The sequence below is a fragment of the Tympanuchus pallidicinctus genome, unplaced genomic scaffold (genome assembly GCF_026119805.1).
Source record: "Tympanuchus pallidicinctus isolate F22 unplaced genomic scaffold, pur_lepc_1.0 scaffold37, whole genome shotgun sequence".
NCBI lineage: Eukaryota > Metazoa > Chordata > Aves > Galliformes > Phasianidae > Tympanuchus > Tympanuchus pallidicinctus.
Genome location: NW_026294755.1, coordinates 1223529 through 1242706, shown reverse-complemented (window position 1 = coordinate 1242706; position 19178 = coordinate 1223529). Strand labels below are relative to the sequence as shown.

The 19178-nt window shown below is 48.8% G+C and overlaps 1 protein-coding gene across 3 annotated transcripts in view; it reads right to left on the bottom strand.

Annotated features, from left to right (window-relative positions):
• Positions 1-4202: 4202 nt before the first annotated feature.
• The window catches only part of ASIC2 (acid sensing ion channel subunit 2), a 418251-nt gene continuing 403275 nt past the window's right edge, over positions 4203-19178 (bottom strand). For 2 of the 3 annotated variants that reach the window (XR_008210384.1, XR_008210383.1), the window contains exons 4-11: positions 10275-10425; positions 9772-9828; positions 8925-9078; positions 8308-8399; positions 7597-7676; positions 5216-5284; positions 4904-5078; positions 4203-4504 (exon numbers count right to left, since the gene is read on the bottom strand). Coding sequence is in view for 1 of the 3 variants with exons in the window: in XM_052699502.1 (XP_052555462.1) it covers positions 4977-5078; positions 5216-5284; positions 7597-7676; positions 8308-8399; positions 8925-9078; positions 9772-9828; positions 10275-10425 (705 nt within the window). In the remaining 2 variants the exon portion in view is untranslated. Of the gene's footprint in view, positions 4505-4812; positions 5079-5215; positions 5285-7596; positions 7677-8307; positions 8400-8924; positions 9079-9771; positions 9829-10274; positions 10426-19178 lie in introns of those variants that run through there. The other variant, XM_052699502.1, reaches the window with a different exon arrangement.

Genomic DNA, 19178 nt, shown 5'->3' with positions numbered 1-19178 from the left:
GCAGCTGATAGATAAGACCGTCAGAGTCAACACAATGTGCATTGCCTTTAATCAATTGACATGCTAGATCCTTGACAGAAAAACACTTTGTACCCAGTGGTAATTATTTGTTCCCTGCCTGTCTTGGAGATCACAGCACTTCCAGTGTGATAAACGGATGAAATACGGGACTTTTTTTTAATGAACTATTCCTCAGTGGATGAAAGTCAAAGCCATCAAACAGCTGTAAGTGGAAGAGTGACACTGCTGCAAAGACCTGAAGACCTGGCCAAGATCTGGTGTGAATGCCCTGGAGGTGAAAAGGGTTTGTGGGTGTCTATGGCTGGAAAAACTGGGTACCAATCCAGCTTGCACGGGGGTAGGGTGACACCAGCAAAGCGTGGGGGTCTTCACTTCTGAGTGAGACTCCTTTAATGCTCTTCGCATGGTCTTCTCCATCAGCCAGCTCTGAGTGCTGCAGGGATGGGGCAGCGCTCTGGAAATGTTGTGCTGGGAACGTAATGAAAGGCTGGCGGGGCTAAGGGAGCATCCTCACTCCCCGGCAGACTCTTATTTGATTGCATTTAGCTTCCCCTCTGCCACGACCTCCTGTTGTGGCTTTTGTCTGCCAAATTAAAGAACCTTTTATTAGAAATCTCACTACAGTGGAATTTATGGACTGAGGGAGCCACCTTTTCACCTTCCCTCTGTTAAACGAAATGACTTGAACTTTTGTGTTCTGGCAGGCGGTTTGCCAAGGCTCAGCCCTCCCCTGCAGCTCTCAGACCAAGGCTTTGCAATTTACAGTCCTGCCTCCCTTTTAGCTGCTGCCTGCCCAATGTTTCTTGTGCAGGATTGCTGCATTCTGCAGGAACCCAGCACAGCACGAGGCTCTTCGGTGTGGGATATGTTGGCCACCAGTGAGATGCTGTGCTTGGATTCCTCCAGGCCATCAGCACCACCAATGAAGAAATCTTGGTTGTGGTTTTGGGGCAAAACTCATGATGGGAATGGGGACAACTTCTAGGAAACCATCAGTATTCAAGCTGCTGTGAGTTGAGATACAGACTGGGTAATCAAACACATCTTTTAGGAAATGGCTACCACAGGAATTCAGCACAGAAGCCCAGGAGCTGAGGTTTCTCAGTCTGCCTGGTCTGGAGGGACCCTCGTCCAGGCTTAGCTGTCAGCTGATGACAGTTTATCTGCTGGAGCCCACTGCCATCGTCTCACTCATCTCTCCATCCTCTCTGGGTGCCACTTTGTGAGCTGCTTTTGCATTTGGGGTTTGGATCCTATAATGTTCCCATTTCTCCTGTGGACTCCAAACCAAAGCAGGAGATGCCCCTGGGCCTTCAAGCACAGAGATACAATGCAAAGGGCCAGCATGGCTGTAAGGCCACCACGGATGTAAGGTCACCATAGATATAAGGCCACCATGGATGTAAGACAACATGGATATAAGACAACATAGATAAAGCCACCATGATTCTACGGCCACCATAGATGTAAGGCCACCAAGGATGTAAGACCACTATGCTTGTATGGCCAACCCTCTTCCCAGCCATTAATGAGTTTAAGGGATAGAAAGACCGGTTCATACAAGGAGCTCAGACCAGACAGTGCTGTAATGGCAACTTCAACCCTATGCATGTATAAGGGCCTGGAGATGTCACAACGAGTCTCCTTGGGTCAAGGTGGCACAAATCCCCTCCACTGACCTAGAGGGGACCACGGGGATTTTGCAACAGGAGATGGAACTTGGCATCTCTGCAGCTTCACAGCTGTGCTGTTGTCGAGCACTTGTTAGCAGCTAATGGCTGCTGGGCATCCCATGGATAATGACCATGTGGCCTGAGTCTATGTCTCAGGAGATAATGAAACTGATAAGACCAAATGGGCTCTTCAGCACACCCCTTGGAGGCTGTGCTCTTTGGGAGCAATCAGCTGCTGTTCCATGCCAGCCTGCACGCTCAAGTGGCTTTTCTCTCCAGGGTGGATCAGCAAAACTCTCCGCAGCACCTCTGGGCAGCCCTGAGGTGTCCCATCTCATCAAGCTTCAGCAACGACTTCCAATGGCTCTTTACCAAAAACTCTTATAAGAGATTAAATTGCCAAGTGGGAATATTTATATCCATCCAAATGACTCCAGGAGTCACTGCTGCTTTTAACCTTTAGGAGGCAATATCCTCTGAACACTTGCCTGGCAGGCTGGAAGAGATTGAATTGGAATCTCCAGGTCTGAAAGGACTTTGCCTGCCCCTTTTCATGGTGACGTTGTTTTTAGGGGTGCTGAGGCTCACAAGCTGTATATTTTGTTGGGAGCCTTATTTTTTGTGTATGGGATAAAAATACTGAGGGGATTGGTGCCTAACTTTGGCTGTAGGGCAAGAGAAGGTGAAGGAAAATGCAGCCCAAATGTGTGTGGAGATGTATTATAAGGATCCTTGGTGCCATGACTTGGGGTTACTCACTGGCTGGTGAGTAGAGCAAGGAGCTGGGCTGCAATTCTGTCCCTGTGTTCACCCAAGCAAAGCTCCTATTTACCATCCAACCGGTCAAAGCCACACCAAAATCAGGGAGAGGAGTCAAAATGGTGCCAAGTGTGATAGGGTGCGATGGGAGAACGTGGTTCGGGGTTTGCAGAGACAGAGCTTGGCTATCCTGAGTCATTGCACTGAGGTCAGTGCCACCAGTGGGGACCTGGACTGGGCACCAGCTGCCTTCATTCCCCATTAGGCATACACTCATCATAGCAGATTTTAGAGACAACATGAAGGGTTTTGTGTCTCCTGTGGTCTGAAAATGGCAATCACCATCAGCCAGGAGAGCTGCCCATGTAAGCCCAGCCCTATGTCAGAAGCTCTTCATGTTGGTCCCACAAAGCCAGGACAGATGACAGGGCTGGAAGAACGGGGCAATTATTCCCCAGACCCACCTTGAACACCCTTGGTTGGTTTCTTGCTTGCTTGCGAGGCGGTTGGATATTAGAAACAATTTCTTCTCTCAAGAAGTGGCGATGCATTGGCACAGGCTGCCCATGGGGGAGTCACGATCCCTGGAGGTGTTCATGGAACGTGGAGATGTGGCACTTGGGAACATGGTCTGTGGGCACGGTGGGATGGATTGGGGTTGGACCTGGGGAACCGACAGGTCTTTTCCAGCCTTCATGGCTCTTTGATTTTATGATGGCTCTGTACTTTTCCCATGCAAAGCGATGCTGTCAGTCCCACAGCCAGCTGCAGACCCAACCACCACACCTCCAGGCTACAAAACCAGCAGGGTTGGGAGCTTCCCAAAATTTGTTTTCTCTCTTTTTTGAGGGGAGAACTGCATCATTTTGACCCAGTTCCCTTCCACCTCTTGGTCAGTGATACATGAGACTCCAAGAGATGAGCAGGATGCACAGCCAGTGCAGATGGGGATGTAGTAGGGGACTAAAGGGACTTGGTGCCCACTATGCACTAAGATCACAGAATCACAGAATGGTAGGGGGTGGAAGGGACCTCCAGAGATCATCGAGTCCAACCCCCTGCCAAAGCAGGTTCCCTACAGCAGGTCGCACAGGTCGGCATCCAGGTGGGTCTGGAACATCTCCAGAGAAGGAGACTCCACCACCTCCCTGGCAGCCTGTTCCAGTGCTCCGTCACCTCACTGTAAAGAAGTTCTTGTGCACATTGGTGCAGAACTTCCTATGCTGCAGTTTCCGGCTGTTTCCCCTTGTCCTGTCTCCACTCCCCACTGAGAAGAGTCCGGCCTCGCCATTCTGCCCCCCACACCTCAGATACTGATAGACCTGGATCAGGTCCCCTCTCAGTCTTCATTTCTCAAGGCTGAACAGACCCAGTTCACTCAGCCTTTCCTCATAGGAGAGATGCTCCAGAAGACGGAGGGGGAAGGGGCGAGGGAACGGGGTGGGCTCATCCTAGTGCCTGCCTCTCGCCCAGACTGTGCTGGGGGCTCCAGCTTGGGGTGGGGGCAAGGCAGAAATGACACAGCCCGGCCATTTCCACAAGACCAGCTTTAATATCAGTCATGAGAACGAGGAGAAAGCACAGAATCCATTAACAGAAAAAATAATAATAATAAAAAATAAAAATAAAAATTAAACACGCACACACACACACACACACAAAATTAAAAAAGGAAACTTCAGAAACCCACCGCCCCCTGCCCACCCCTCCCTCAAACCTTCCCCCCCCCACCCCCCAAGGACTGTCCAGGCACTGCAGATGGAGGAGCATGACACAGCAGCCGGGTGGGGACGATCCACCGAGAGCCACACGGTTGCCCCTCCGCAGGGATGCTCACCTGGGGGTGTCGGGCAGCGCTGAGGTGGCCCGGCCTCGGGGACCTGGCTTAGCTTAAGATTCATCACAGACTGACACGAAGGACAAGAACGTAAGAAGAATCCAAGAGCTGCGACTTTTTGTTTCTTTATTCTAATTCAGCCTACGACGTTAGTAATGGTGATTTCAGGGGATGGCTGGGCCCGCGAGTTCCTTCTTGTAGTGAAAATCAGAGACTGTAAAGAGGAACAGAGCTTATAAAGACAGCTAGGGATATATTGCCGTAAAAAGAACTGGCATGCAGGTGCTTTGTACATTTGGCAGTATGTGAGGTGGCGGGGCTTCTCAGTGTTTGTGGTGCTGGTCTCTGTGTTTTGTACAGTTCAAAAAGGAGCTGCTGCCTTCACAGCTTGGAGACAACCCCCCCAGAGGAAAGGACAACACAAGTCAAGTCCAAGGCGCCTCTCGCTTGGTTTTGGCAGAGTATATATATAATATATATATTTATTATTTTTTTTTTTAATGCATAGCGATTTTCTTCCTGTTTGTTTTTTTTTTTTATTATTATTTATTTAAATTTTTTTTATTAATTAATTTATTTTTATTTTTATTTATTTTTTGCCCCCGTTGCAAACCTGAGCTCGGTCCCTGCTTTCCCGTGCAGTTTCCCTTCCTTAGGTGTTGGCACTGTGCAGAGGTCGGGCGGTGTCAGCAGGCGATCTCCTCCAGTGTTCCCAGGGTGGCCTGCAGTGGCACGTTCACAGTGTGGCTGATGGTTTCCGAATGGTTTGGCATGGGGTCACAAGTGCTCTGCGATGGAGAAACGGGACGGGGTTACCCCGGGGCTGCTCTCCACCCACTGCCTCTCCTCGTTGGCACCGCTAAATTCCTTTGCTACGGAAGCACGATCAGTCCTTGGGAAATAACGCAGTGATGGGGCTCCTTACCACGTTTTCATCATGGCTCCCTTCCTCTTCCTCCTTGCCAAGTAGGTCTAATAATTTCTCCTTGATCAGCTGCAAAAGAGGGAGGGTTGGTTAATCATAGAATTCGGTGATTCTATGATTCTAAACCGGGCAGGATGAGGTGAGCAGAGCGCCTTCTGACATCACAGAACCACCAAGGTTGGCAAAACCTCCAAGATCATCCAGTCCATCCATCCAGCTACCACCGACAGACCATGTCCCAGAGTACAGCATCTGAACATTTCCTGAACGCCTCTACAGCAGTGACTCCACCTCACTGAGCTGGCCAACCCTCCCTTGAATTTTTGAGATTTACCATAGAATCATAGAAGCACCACGGTTGGAAAAGACTTCCTAGACCTTCCAGTCCAACCATCCTCCTACCACCAATATTTCTCTACTAAACCATATCCTTCAGTACAACACCTAAAAGCATGGGGCAAGAGCTGGAGGGGCTCTGGGCTTGGAGGACCCAGATTCAACGGGAAAGAATGAGAAAATCTTCCAGAGAAAACCAGCCCATGTGTCAAACCTGATTTTTTTTTTTTCACAAGAAAAATAACAAAAAGCTCCCAAACCTCAATTTAAAAATATCTATTTGGGAGTTTATTGAAAATGTCAGCTATGTGAACACAGCTTCCCCTTGCAGCCATGGCTCCTCAGGAGCTGCTGCTGAAAAGCCGATTTGATTTTCAAGGGAAATCCCACAAAGGATGAGAAGGGAGTGCAATTTTTTTATTTTTATTTTTTACTGAAAGCCTTCCACAGGGAGGAAAAAATAAACAACAACCCAAAGAAGCAAGCTAAAAATGTGAGCAATTGGGTCAGCTCCTAAGGAAGCAGTTCCTACAGCATTCTCCTGATGCTGGCAGGAGATGCTTGGTGGGATGCAGGACTGGCTGCACATTCTGCCCTGGTCCAGGGCTGAGCAGCGTGACCAATGTGAAAAGCCATTCCTAGGCTCAACCCTTTTGATTTTGGGTAAGCTAATAGAAAACAATCCATTTGCCAGCATCCATTTGCTGGCAATCTCAGAGAGTTTGCAATGAGTTGAAGGTGCTTTGAGCCCTGCCTTGCTGAAGCCCTGAGCAGATCAGAGCTATTTGAGGCATTTTATTCCTGCTCTTCCTGCCCAGTGTGGGTCAAAGATCCATCATGACCATGAAGGTGAACTCGCTGTGCATCCCCAGGTGTGCATTAGGAGATGGGATGCTCTCTTAAGCCATGTTTGCCCAAAAAAAGAATGAAAGAAAGAAAAAAAATGCAGCATGAGGAAACTGTTAGACAAGTTCCATAAGCAGATATCAAACAAAGGAAAGAAAAAGAGAAGAAAAAAGTCCAGACCTGGCAAGGTTTCTTATTACCTTATTCTTATTATTCTTATGAAAGAAGCCCAAGATAGCTGAGAATAGGAGATTTTAATGAAATATGGTGTGAATTCAGACTGAGATATAAACCAAGGCACCCGGCTCTGTTTGCACACCCAAGCCATTATTAGCTTTATGCTTGTAATTTTCTATCTATTTTACTGCAGGATAATGCCACCAAGTGCTAACAGCCATCCAGAAGGAGCTGTGATGGGGAATGACTGCCTTAAAATGCAGAGCCAGCATCTATAATAAAACTGAAGAGTTTTTATAAGGATGTTCCAGCAAGATTGAAGCAGACAACATCCCCATGCACCCAGCTGGCTCGGCACACATTGCTGTGGCAAATGCCACAAACAACCTCTAAATACAATATCCCACAGGATTAATAATCCCCAGTGCCATCATGATAAGAGGTGGACGACGGAGGTCCAAATTATTGCAGATTTCAGTACAGAGAGACTAAAAATATTGCATTAAACCCCCCAGTTTGGGATGGGAAGTGACAGATGTGCTGGGAACTGCCTCTCCCCAGAGGTGTCACATCCCACTTGTAACTGTGCCATAAATTCATTCTTTCCTGCTATAAAATAGTGCCTGCAGGTTTGGGTTCTTGGGGTCATCTCATTGCAAACAGGGACCAAAATCCCAGAGGCTTGCTGCAGGCCCCCCAGATGCTCAGTTTCCCCTTTACAATCAAAAGCCATGAACCTGACCCCCAACATTAACGCTTTTGCAATATGGTGAAGAAGAGTGGGAAATGAGATCCTGGAGGAGAGAATGCTCTAGGGAGGGTTTGTTTGGCTTGAGGTCTTCTGGAGGTGAATTATATGGTATAATTAACTTATAATTCTTATGTTATAGTCATTTATAATTAATTCTAGCATTAATTGAGCACGTTGGGCATGGAGGGTTGTGATCTGTGGTGGCCCCGGCTGGCATCAAGGCTTTCAAGCCCAACCCCTGCCAGGAATAAGGTGAAGGCAAGGCACTTACCTCGTATATATAATCAAAGAGCTCTAGTATAGTGAGGATACTAGCACCAATAAATAGCCCCATCTGGCCTCCAATGTCACCTAGGAGAGAGAATAACACGCTGATGGTTTTACCAGAGCAGCTTCATCATCAGCCTTTTCCTTGACCGAACACCTCTACTGCCCAGCCTGATGGGTCTCAAGCACTTAAATCTTTAGTCATCACCCACAAAGCTTGACCCAATTTGAAGCTAAGCAGCCCAACAGCTCCCTGACCTTCCCCATTGAGCTGTGGGGCAGCATTCAAAGGCAAAGAGCCCGGGGTCCTGGATGGCCCTGTTGGAGATTAAGATGAGTTTGGAGCAGGTAAGAGGTGGTGGGTAGAAGGTTTTAAGAGATAGCTTTCTCCATACTGCCTTCCAGCATGAGAATCACCACTGAGAGCATCCATTGCCTGCTCAACCCGAATATCAGGGCTCTGGTATCCAGCAGAGATGGAGCAGCTCACATTAACCTCTCATGGGTGACACATGGATTAGCTATCGTCCCTCAGATCGTGGCCCCAAGCTTGGTGTCAGAAGGAAAAGAAGAGAAGGGATTGAAAGTGTAGTGGTCAGAAATGTGGTTGGATTTTGCTGGGATTTCACAGGATGCACTCACTTGTGGCATCTGCCTGTCCCATAAATACACCCAGCTCACACAGACCTGATAATATACCCCGACTCCTCCTTACCAAGTAAGGCTGCCACTTCATAGGCTTTCTTCTGCTCAATCGTCTCATAGTTGAGTGCCTCAAAAAATATGTCCAAGACAAGAATATTTTCTCTGTAGAAAGAGAACAACAGCACCAGCCCATCAGCCACCACTCTGGGACAAGGAAAAGATAAAGGGATCTGGGGGCTTTTCCCCCACCCCCTGTCCTCATCACTCTTTCTGCTGACCTACAGACACCAGGAGGCCAAGGCTGTACTTTGGGAGCCTCAGCACAAGCTGGAGAACTCCTCTCCAAGATCTCTGCTCAGGATCTGAGGCGCTGGATCTCACTTTTATGGTAAGAGCAGAAGCCTGAATGATGATTAATAAGGAATAACTCTTGCTGTCTCCATATGGATCACAATGTGCCCATGACTGGTCCCAATAGCTCTTCTGGGCCCAAGGTGTCCCAATAGCTCTTCTGGGATGAAAGCAACCCACACCTCATCTCTTTGAGGGCTCACCCTAATCCCCCATGGAGGACATACGCCCATATTGGCAAGGTCTAAGCACTTGTGGTTTAAATGGCAAACAGATCTTTACTTTTTACCCCCCCACCCTTCCAAACGAAGGAGTTCTGTTTTCTGCAACACTCACGAGATATATTTTTCTGATTTGTTAAATTTCTTCTCCAGGTACTTGGCTGAAGTCTTGCTGGGGATCTTGACCATGGAGAGCTCTTTGTTGTACCTGGTCAGGTTACAGGGTGTCCTGCAGATGCAGTAATTGCTGTCTTTTTCAGCAAGCAAACCTGGAGAAGGTGGCAAAGTTCGATCTCAAGAGTTGGAAATAGGCAGCAGATGTGGACCCAAAGGTCACACAGCCCAGAAAGGAGCCAAGCAGTCAGATCTCAAATGAGAAGAGCTGCAAGAAATCCCGGCCATTTCTTTTCCATTTTATTGCATGCCATTCATAGCAGATTGAAGACAGGCTCTTCGCTGGAGGCCATGCTCTGTTACCAGCATCTGCCTGGGGTTGTAACTCATCTCATGTTGGTAACATGCCAACCCTTTGCATGCATCTGATCCTGACAACAGCACTCAACCCTGGAGTCTCCTAAATCCCAAACTAGAATGTGTTGCTCTCTCTCAACCCCAACCCAACTCCAAATCCAAGCTCAAACCCAAATACAATCCTAAATCCAAATCCAAAATCAAATCCAGCTCCAAATCCAGACCCAAACACAGACCCAGACCTAGAAGTGCTCCCCTCCTACACATCTCAGGGTGCTTGTTATCCTGATTCTTTCTGCCTCGATGGAACCACAGGACAGAGGAACTTTTATCCTAGGGAATATCCTGCCCTCCCCAACACTCAGATCTTATCAAAAGCCATTTCTGGGCTGCAGCTGTTGCTAATGACCCCATCCAGAAGGACACAGGCTGCTGGAAGTCCCCCCAGCTTGGGACTCCCATGACATCCAGAGACATCTCCTGGTACTCACCAAGCGCAGGCTCTGCACATTCCTTGTACTGCTCTGGGGTACAGAAGGGAGCATCCCCTGCAGGGAAAGGACACATCCATCGCTGTTGCTAGGGACTGGTGACATGGAAGCTTTTCAGCCCTGTCCTGTCTCCCTTTTCAGTCCCAAAATGAGCTGAGGGCAGTGTGGGGACAACAAAGAAATGACACCACTGACTTGACATTTGCAAAGCAAGCCAAGGATGGGTTGGGCAACGGAAGGATTGCAGCACCCATCCTACCTCTGCTGGCTCTGGGGGCCTTTTTTCCAAATCAGAGAGTCACAGCAAACATCACCCAAGGGTGCTAATCCAGGGACAGAGAGGTGTTACCAGAACCATGGCCCTCTGCCACTCCTGCCCCTATTTCAGGACATTTCACAAACATTTCTTGCACCCTCTTCCCTTTAGGACAAGATATTCCCAGCTCCTCTAGTCCCAGGTCCCTTGGCTGGTGGAGGCTGGGTGGATGGAGAGGAACACTGACCTGGCATGTGAACCATTTTGCAGTTGCAGTTTTCCACAATGTACCGCGTCTCGCAGTCGATCCTGCAAGCCGTGATGCTGTAAACGGGAAAGAAGTCTAAGCCCATGTCTGACGAGCGACATTCACCCCACGGCGGAGGCAGGTAGGTCAGCTGCAAGAGAGGGAGGAGGGGGTGTCAGGGGATGCAGCATCTCCTCCCCCCTACTGATAAGAAGGAAAGGGACCACGCTGGCTGGGGAGAGGGGCAACTCAGCTTGCCTAGTCCAGCCCAACCCCAAAAATTCCAACACGAGTCACTCTCAACTCCAACTCCCAAACCCGCCCAGGTTGATGCCTACTGGTCCAACCCTTCATCGTGATCTTGGAAATGGCATTAAGCAATTGCACAAATCAGTTTCTCATACCCATCCTCACCCTCCCAGCAACTTTTTTGCAGTAAGCAAGTCCTTGTGCTGCAGAGCTCCCCTCCAGTCCAGCAGCAGAGCCCAGCAGAATGGTGCACACCCAGCAGGATGGTGCACAGGGGATGTGCAGCACCAGGCATTCTGCAGGACCAGCTTTAAAGGAGCACTTGGTCCTTTCTTGCACCATTGGGAAAATGCTGCTCGTGTAGGGACTGCTGGGGAGGCTGCGACTTACAAATTGGCTCCAATTTGGTGAGAACAAACACAGGGTAATCAGCAGCGGTGTGTGACAGCTCCTGGCTCAGCCTTATGCTCATCTCATGGGGACGACGCAGGCAGTGCTGGTGACATTAAGGAGCAGATAATGGAAGCAGCAAAATTCCAGCAAAGGAAATGTGATTGCTGTGGTGCAAACAAACCTGGGTCTGCACCATTCCTTTCCTCACATAGGCACTTTTCACACTGACACAAAATGCACCAGGTGACAGCCTTACACAGTAGCACCAGCTTTGAGAAGAGGACAAGTCAGCAATGCCCTTTCCAAACACCTCTGCAGCAAGACACAGTGACAGCCATCCACTTTCCTTGCACCCATGCTGCTGACGACCCACCTTTGCACATCACCTTGCATGAAGCAACCCGGACTGCTCAGTAGTAGTGCAGTGCAAACTCTTCTGTTGTTACCACTTTATTTAGCATAAATGCAAAAATAAGAAGAGCAGAACGCTGCAGTCCACCACAGAAACCTTAATTGCAAGCCCAGAACATGCTGGAGGAAAAACAGTCGCTCTCTGGCCCCCACGGCCAAATCTACCTTGTTTGCCTTCTGTCTGAAGCTTGGCAGGCTTTCCTATTTCTCTTTATCTTCACTAAATGCTCTGCAATACTTTTTGCTAGAGAGCAGAAAATAGCACTTCCCTAACCCCTCCTCTGTGTTTTAAAGCAGCATCCAATTTGCCATGCTTTGCTCGAAACACTGAACGCATTGTGCTGGCAGAGCACGTTGGCTGGAGAGAAACATTCATTTAAATATGTAGTAACATTAATCATGTTCTAAAATAAATATGTAAACATATGGTGATGGACTACAAGCCTAAGAACTAGGAGCTAGGTGTGAGGTGCTTCCTTTGGGGCTATCTGGGGGGTCTTCTGGAGATGTAGGGGAAAGAGAGTCATAGAATCATGGTTTGGATTGGAAAGGAACTCAAAGATCATAGAACCACGATATCACGGCTTGATTGGGTTGGAAGGGACCTTAAAGATCGAAGAACCATGGGATCATGGAACCCAGTGTGGCTGTGTTGGAAGAGATCACAGAGATTGCAGAACCATAGAATCACAGCATGGTTGGGTTGGAAGGGACCATAACGGTTGCAGAACCATGGAATCATTGCATGGTTGGGCTCGAAGGGATCTTAAAGCCCATCTAGTTCCATCCCTCGCCGTGGGCTGGGTGCCTCCCACCAGCTCAGGCTGCCCAGGGTCTCATCCATGGCCTTGGGACCTCCAGTGATGGCGCACCCAAACTTCTCTGAGGAACCTGAAAAGGGGTGAGTCACAAAGTAGAGCCATGTTGTGGACCCTGAAGGATGAATAATGAGCCCAGGAACCCTTCAGGTATGGACCTGGGGTGATTACAACAAAGTTGACATGACATGAGCCACGTGAAGCCCATACTGCGCTCCAAGTCTCTTTTGTCGGACCAGATGATTTAGTAGTCTTTGTCAACCATAATGATTCTATGATTTGTGAGATCTCTGGTGAGAGCAAAGCCCCAGCTCACCTCCAAAGCACCTTCAGAACATTTGCACCCTTTCTGCACCAGCCTGTAGTGCTTGAGAGAAGGTTTGTCTTTGGTTTTGACTTCATAACCAATCAGCAGCTATATTCTATATTGGTCTTCAATTGCAGATAGGGAGAGAAAGAGATGTTGTGAAGAACTTGACTGGTGGTGAGGGTGGAAGTAAGGCAGAGCTTGGAGAAAAGGCCAGGCTTTGGAGGGAGAATCCAGCCCACTCCAAATCCAGTCCTACCCCATGGCCCTGGGCCCATGGGCTCATAGCTCAGCCAAGCAGAAGTAATTCCTTCTCTATGAACAATTTTGCCACAAAAAGTTCCCACCCAAGAATGTGGAGGTGCTTTGCTCACCACTTTGATGGTTCCCAGTTGTTTCAGTCTCTAACCTGCTGCAGGTTTGCAGGACCAGATGGAACCATGCTCAAGGTAGCCCTGCAGAACATCCATCTCCCAGCCAAGCCAAGGCTCCCAGCCATGGTAAGATGGCAGTTCCAGGTCTTCCCCTGCATAGGACCAAGGAGAGACCCTAGACAAGCTCAGAATGAAGGTGAAGGGATCTCGGTGTAACAGTGAACGCTCCTAGGCTCTGGTTGCCCACTAGCCTGGCAAGCACAGAATCACCAGCTCCCTTCCCCTGCTCCTGTGAGCATCGATGCTGCTATTTAACTGCTGACAAAAAAATAACTTTGCAGCATCGCCCATGGGCACTGGAGTTCCCCAAATCCATCCAAATCCACACTGCTGCTCACTTCAGGGCAACAGCAGTGAGAGCAGCTCAGCACAACACGCAGCGATCTCCGCATCCTGCAGGTCCCATCTGAGCCACAGACAGCTCCCAGGTGCGAAGGTGCAGCCGGTGAAGGCTGTTCCCATCTGTGGAACCAGCAGAAGAACTGAGAATAAAAGCAGCTCCCAGACATTTGCAGCATCTCCAAGAAACAGGGCTGGCTCTGAAGCGGGTGGTGTTGGAAGCCTGCGAAGCAACACCTCTGAATGAAAATACTGAGAGCGTCTCTGCAACAATAGCAAAGTGTTGTTTGAAGAGGATCTTTTCTCATTTGCTTTACACTTGCTGCATAATAGAGTACCAGATGCCATCATTTAGTCATCCGCAGCGGAGAAAGGGGCCCATATGTTGCACGTTGTATGATAAAGGAGAATAAATAATCACAGGCTCAGATGGAATCAGCTCTCTTCTGAGCACCGCTACACACAAATCTTCTAAGCCCTGTAAATTTTATTCTGAGATGTAGGTGACAGGAGCAGGAGATGACGGAGTCGCCATCAGACACTGAGCTTACACAGCTTTTGCTCAGCCAGCACTGGATGTGAGCCACGGTGTTTGTGAACCAGCACCGCGTCTGCAGGAGCTGCACGGGCTGAATGCTTAATTAAAGCCAGCTTCATTAACAGAGTTAGGTCTTGTTCCAGAGCCAGGACCACGAGCACTATCCGCCCATGTCCTGCATTAGCACAGACCCCATGCAGTGAAGCAAAGCTGGCTTGCTTCTCCCTCCAATCATGGGGTTCCATTTGCTTTGCCCACAATTTACTCCTTTCCAGCTTCCCCAACATGCAGCACACAGATCCACGTGCCACCATACGTTCCATTTTTTGCTCTCAGTGTTAAGACCCCCCCTCCCTGTGCAAGTCAACAAACTTCTACCTCTCTGAGGGACTCATCAAGGGCTATTAGTGGAGCTTCCATTGTAATTACAGCTTCAGAGGAAGGTTGCTTCCCTTGTGCTCTGTAATTTGTAATCAGAAGTGAATCCTCAACTGATCAGCACATGGGTGTGGGACCTCTCAGGAGGGGGCAGGTACATCCCCATGGAATCAGCTCTGTGCTGCTCCCAGGCAGGGCACATCCTCAGAAATGTTCCCTGAGAGGAGCCCCTTCAGCCCCACAGCCACGCTGTGCTTTTGCAAGAGTGCACCTTGCAGGGGAAGGCTCAGAGCAAGAGGGCAAACACTTCTGCAGCACACAGCTCAATCCTGCCAAAAAGCAATGGAGCAAAATCTGAAGTTTCTCCCATTGCAAGGCCCCATCCGTGCTCCCATGAGCACTGCAAGCCCTGTGGTTAGTGCAAACTGTGGGGTTAGTGAAATGGTGAACCTGCCTGCAAAAGCATCCTTCCCTGCAAACCCCTGTAACCCTCTCATTGATGCAACTGGTGCACTGTCAGGGCTGCAAATTCACGCAAAGCCTTTGTATGCACAACACCTGACCCTGGGGTCTGCCTGGGCTGTGCAGTGCAGACACCTGGATCTCCAGTGCACAGAGCTAACAAAGTTAACGAGGCCGTCACATAATGCTGCCTGCCTCACTTGCTTTGCTTTCCCCTCTTTTGTGCAGTGCTCATTTTTGCCCCAAATGCAGTGAGCAGTGGGATTTGGTGCTGCACCAGAAGCTGAGCTGCTTCCCACCACCAGAAATGAGCGACGTCCCTTAGAAACTGGAAGGAAAGGATGAAAAGAGCAAAGCAGGAACAGTTTCTGCCCTCACTTCAGTGGCACTGATCCATCATTTTGCTCTGCTTTCCCAATAGCTGGAGTTCAGCATCAGCCCCTAATTGAGGCCGACAAACGCGCATCCCCTCACATTCGCCGTCATTAATACTTAATTAATTAATTAAGTGCTCGTTAAATTGCCTTGATTCCTGCTATTAGGGGATTGCAATGAGCGGTTGCAGCGTGGGAATGTGGTGAAGCTGCTTCCAGCCCTGTTTGCAGCTGTGCTCTGCCATAAATCTGCTTTGGCTCAGCACCACCCGATGTCACCGCGCTCCAGGCACATCCAGAGCCACCAGCCCACCACCACTGGAGCTCGCAGCCTCAAGGCAAGGTGTGTCTGCTTATGCTGCAAATGAAATAATGACCACAAACCTACGTTCTTTAATAAGACATCAAATGGCATCAACTTAATAGATTTTCAATCCCAGACAGCTTCAGCACTTGTAAAATGCTTAAAAAGCTCAGTGAACACGCTGCAGGTTCCTGTCTCCATCTCCCAGTTAATGATGCTGGAATTTCTCTATTTATCGCCTCCCTGCCCAGGCAGGGTGTGCTGTGTGCCATGCAGCTGTTCTTTCCCATTTGCACCAATAAAACTGTCTTGATTGACAAGAGCTTAACCCTTCCAGCAGCCTGCGGTGCTTGGCAAGGGTACACAGCCCTGGATTTGAATGATCACCGGGAGAAAACATTCATTTGGGCACGCTGTGATTTGTGAGCCCCTCCAGGTTCCCTTTTCCCTGGGAATGATTTTGCAAAGCAAAAGTCATTGGGTGGCTGCTCCACGTGTTTTTCTCCCGTGCTCAATGAGCTTTGCCTTCTGCTTATATTTTAAATCACAGAACCATAGAATGGTTTAGTTGGAAGCAACCTGAAAGACCTCAAGCTCCAACCCCATACTGTAGGCTGGTTGCCCCCCACCAGATCAAGCTGCCCAGAATCCCATCCAGCCTTGAAACCCTCCAAGGATGAAATGGCAATTAACTCTGCAATCAAATGGCAATTAGCTCTGCCTTTTCCTCCTTGGCTACCTCCTCCACCAGCAGAAGTATTGCTTCACATTCCACTGGTCAATGTGGGCTCTACTTGTTGGACCACGCTGGCCAACCTCACACAGGTGCCCAGGCTGGAGGTGCATTGGATTTTCTGGAGCTCTGCTATGCTCAGAAAGTGGTTTTCCATCTTTTAAAAGGAAATCTATCTACTATCCCTGTCACAAAGCAAATGGTGAACAGAAACTGCTGACCACCATCCCATACACACTCATGACGTGCTCAAAGAGTTTCTCTTACCAACCTCCTTCCCAAAGGAGCCCTTTAAATTTCTCTCCATCTTCATCACTCTTCAGTCAGACTCATTTCCACTGCTTGCTCCAAGCCCATTTCCCCTTGTATCTTTTTAGGCCAAACGCCATTTTCCAAGCAAAACCACACAGTTGCCCTACAAAAACATCCTTGCATTGGCTTCCATTCATCCCCTTTGATGTTTTTGCCACCGCTGGCTGCTGGCTGGCTTCTTGCTGTTTAATTCATTAGAGCCCAATGACAGACCGGAGGAAATCAACAGGGAGAGCGCGTGGGATTGAGGGAAACTGAGAGCTAACATTTCCAGGAGGAGGTGTAAGACTGTAGGTAGAAGATGCTCTGAGTGAGCGTTGGCAAACCGGGGAAATGTCACTTAATTGCTCCCAATTTTCAAACGCAACAGCCTACGCCCTGTTTGAAAATAGGAGTCAGCACTGCTGGACCCTGAGCCCCGTTTCCCTGGCTCTGTAATTACACTTTGTGATCCTGCAGTTGTTGGTAGCTGATGCTCTCTGTCCCGTGCAAACATTACAGGGGGATGAGTCTCCAAGGCGCACTAGAGCCCTATAAAACAATATTGCTCCGTCTTTGAACCTGTTGCTTAATTGAAGCCTCTTAAATTTCTATTGCCAAGTTGGCAGAAATTGCCATTTTAGTGTGCTTTTCATCTTCCCTAACGCACGGCGCCGGTGGCGTGGCAGGGAGCAGCAGTTACCCATCCCATCCACCATGGGTGATGCAGCAATGATGCCATAAAGCACAGCTGGGAAAATGGGATGAAAAGATGGCAAAGCCAGGAGGAATCTGTTTTTTTTTTTTTTTTTTTAATGAATCAGCCTTCCAAAATATGAATGCCAGTGTGCATTGCAACCTGAGAGGCTGAGAGAGTTGAGGCTCTTAAGCCTAGAAAAGAGGAGGCTCAAGGGGGCCAGGAAAGTTTGGGAGGGACTTTTTATAAAGGCATATAGCAACAGGACAAGGAAAAATGCTTTTAAGCTGGAAGAGGGTATATTTAGACTGGATATTAGGGAGAAATTCTTTACTGTGAGGGTGGTGAGACGCTGAAACAGGTTGCCCAGTGAGGTTGTGGATGCCCCATCGCTGTAAGCATTCAATTCCTGGCTGGATGGGACTTTGAGCGACCTGGTCTAGAGGGAGGTGTCCATGCCTATAGTAGGGGGGTTGGAACTAGATGATCTTCAAGGTCTCTTCCAACCCAAACCATTCTATGATTCTATGATTCTTTCCAATGCAATTATGGCCACATGACATTAGAAGTCTTTTCCAACCTTAATGACTCCTTGATCCTATGGTACACACAACGCAAGGTGGTTTTTTTTGCAGGCTCACCCAAAAGTGTTGGGAAAAGGGAAATTTGGGGATGCACCCTCACAAAACCAGCAGCAGGGGCCTGGAGGGCACAGCCCTGTGCACGGTGCTCCTGCCCTGCTTGGTACCAGCCTGCCTGTGCCTGCAGCCAGCTCCTGTGCTGCTGCTCCACATTTGGCTCATTCATGAGAAAACAAACCTTACTCATTAGGCTCACGGATTGCCATAGAAACGGCTCTCCTGCGTGGCCGGAGCATCTCTGCTCTGCCCCAGCTCTTCCAGCTCCCCTCCTCATGTAACACAGTGTAAGACCCCCAGAAAACAGCAGCCAGTCTCACGTCTCTGTGTGAACTGCCCCAGCTCCCTTCCGAAATCACTCAGAGAGGATTTTTGACGTCCTCCATCAAACCACTCCCATTTTAATTGCCACCGCACTGCCTCCAGCAGCGCCTGAGCATTGGGGAGCTCTATCCTAGCTCCTAAATTCCAAGTAATTAGAGGAAATGGCTTCAGTCTGACGTGTCCACAGCAGAAAAACACAGCACAAACAGCTTTTATGGAGAACCCCCTGCTTGCACTGCCTTTGCTTTTGCTGACTCAGCAGGCACAGCTTGCTTGCAGTGTCCCCATCTGCAGTGCTCCCTGGATGCTTCTGACACTACTACTGCATTAACACCACCAACCTGGCAAATGTTTCTTAAAAGTCACTCTGCTGGATGGCTCAGCTGCTGCAGAAGGAGGAGAAAAACTGATTTTTTTTGTTGCTTCTTTCGACTGACAGCTGGTTTTCAAGCAACATTTAAGGAGATCACACCATCATGGTTTGCTTTTGACCATGGTGATATAAAACATGCAGTTTAGGACTGCAATAATGAGCTGGACTCAGTCTTCTGGGTGATGTTCATGGGGTTTTCCTCCTTTTGCTCTGACTTATGGAAGGAATAGCACATGCCCACCCCAGGCGTGGAGGTGAGGTATTAAGACTCAATCTGGGCCCTGAATCAGAGATGCTCATTTGGGGTGGTAGGTGTAATTAGACAAGGCAGGGTAATAAGAGAGGGGTAACTGGGGGCTAATTAGACAAGGCAGTAGCATGCTTGTGCTGCAGTGTTGGTAATTAGTGGTTGCAATTAGGCTATAAAGTGACCTTATTGTGTCTCATGAGCTAAGGCTTTGTGGTACAATCTTAAACCTGTTCCAGGATGGCTGGCACTGAGCAGCAATGCGCCCTGCCCCCTGCCAGCGCTGAACCTGGGGCAAAGCCCACAGAAGGAGAGACACGCTTTGGCAAAGAGCCTCCCAAATTCTGCTTCACTGCCATCTTCCTTCCTGAAGGAGGGATGTGAGGAGGGAGGGTTTTTATTTCGTTTCTTTTCTCTCAGTTAGCTGTCTTCCTAACACAGTCCCTTGCAATCGCTTTTTCTAATAGGAAGAATGAAAAATAATTAAGGTTGGCAGTAGGAAGGGTAGCATTAGGGAAGATTTAGAGCAGGTCTCAGCATTTATGCTTATTCCTACCTAAAATAAAGTCCTCGAGGTCCTCGCTGCAGGCTGTG